Source organism: Malurus melanocephalus, unplaced genomic scaffold (genome assembly GCF_030028575.1).
Source record: "Malurus melanocephalus ecotype Western Australia unplaced genomic scaffold, MMel_1.1 scaffold_2880, whole genome shotgun sequence".
Lineage (NCBI taxonomy): Eukaryota > Metazoa > Chordata > Aves > Passeriformes > Maluridae > Malurus > Malurus melanocephalus.
Window position 1 is genome coordinate 2062 of NW_026626112.1, and position 1548 is coordinate 3609.

At 61.0% G+C, this 1548-nt stretch overlaps 1 protein-coding gene across 1 annotated transcript; it reads right to left on the reverse strand.

The window, feature by feature from the left end:
- Positions 1 to 6: 6 nt before the first annotated feature.
- Positions 7 to 1542, reverse strand: LOC130587961 (early activation antigen CD69-like). The gene is made up of 5 exons (XM_057388924.1): positions 1204 to 1542; positions 766 to 861; positions 476 to 669; positions 273 to 373; positions 7 to 180 (listed from the first exon to the last, which is right to left on the reverse strand). The coding sequence occupies exons 1-5, from the start codon at positions 1514 to 1516 to the stop codon at positions 63 to 65; spliced, it is 822 nt and encodes a 273-aa protein (XP_057244907.1). The 5' UTR covers positions 1517 to 1542; the 3' UTR covers positions 7 to 62.
- Positions 1543 to 1548: the final 6 nt, after the last annotated feature.

Genomic DNA, 1548 nt, shown 5'->3' on the forward strand with positions numbered 1-1548 from the left:
CTATGCTGGGTGGAAGAAGCTGTGACTGCCCAGTGTGGAGAAGGGATTTTGTCCATACCCTCTTATCCAAAGTGAGTTTGGGGTCTGCTGCAGACAAAGGGCATTGAATTTGAGCAGCTCACGCTCCTGAGCATACCTTCAGCCAGGAACACACACCCCGCATTGCCCAGGACAGGAACCCTGCAGGGAGGAGCAGAGACAGCATTGGAACATGGTGGGGATACCTTTTGCCCCTGTGCCCCACAGGCCCTGCCTGTGCCCCCAGGACTCACGAGGAGTTGAAGCTGCTGCCGTCCCCCCACTGCAGCTCCCGGCCCCGTCTGCGCAGCCCGAGCCAGTGATCCTCGTTCCTGGTGAGGCAGAAGAGGAACTCCTGGGAAGGAGAGAGGAGCCGGCACTGGGAGCTGCACCCCCGGCCCAGGAGCCCCCCAGGCTCCCCTCAGCCCCCCCACAGCCCCCAAACCCTCTCTCTCACCATTTCCCAGTCCTGGAGCACGGCCAGGGAGGCCCCGAGCTCAGAGCACCGAGCCTGAGCCTGATCCCAGCTGAGCTGATCCCTCGAGAGGAAGTAGCAGATCCCGCGGTGCCCGACCCAGCCATGGGGACAGGCCAGCAGCACTGGAGTGTCAGCTGTAACTGGGGTTACTGGGGTCTCTCCACAGCTTCTTACTGCAAAGGGAAGATAAGAAGGTCTAAGGATTCCCCTGTGCAGGGAGCAGGGACCCCTCTCTGCCCCAGGGGCTGAGGCAGCTGCCCCTCCCTTACCTGACACAACAGCCAAGGCCACCACCAAAGACAGGAGCAGGAGCAGAGCCAGCACCAGGGTGAGCATGGGATGGGATCTGATCCACACTTTTGGAGCTGATAAAGCAGGAAAGAGTCACTGGCCACGAAGATGGGGCTGTCCTGAGCAGGCCCAGCCCTCCCATCCCCCACCCAAGGCTCAGAGAGCACAGGAGGGACCCCCCAGCCCGTGAGCCCCTCACTCATCTGGCAAAAGGAGAGACCAGGGACAGGGACACAGCCAGGGCCAGGGCACAGCTCTCAGCAGAACTGCCCAGGGTCAGGGGTGTTAGTCTCGTGGCCCAGCAGAGCTCGAGGCCCCTTCCAGACCCCTGGGAACAGCCCCAGCCCTGCCAGCCCTGTGCTCCTGGGTTGACACTGTCTCCTCCCTACAGGCCACAGCGCTGGCCCTGCAGTCACCTGTGAGGGCTCTTTCCTGTTTATCCCAGGCTGCTGATCTGCCTTGGGGACCCAGCAATTCCCTCACACTTCCATCACTGATGCAGGATCCTTTCTCCACATCTTCACTCGCTGCACTCTCACCAGTGGCACCTTCCTGCTTAGGGCAAGCCGCTTCTTGTGCCCGAGGCAAGTCTGTAACCTCGGCCGATGATCCGTTCTGGAGACAATGGAGCTTCTTCAGAAGCCCATGAATGCAGTTGGATTGCCGCTCCTCCAGCACAGAGCCAACAGGTCTGTGCGTGGAACAAGGAGCACCTGGCTCTCGAGACATTAGCAGTGCTGAAAAAGCCACTCGCAGATCGG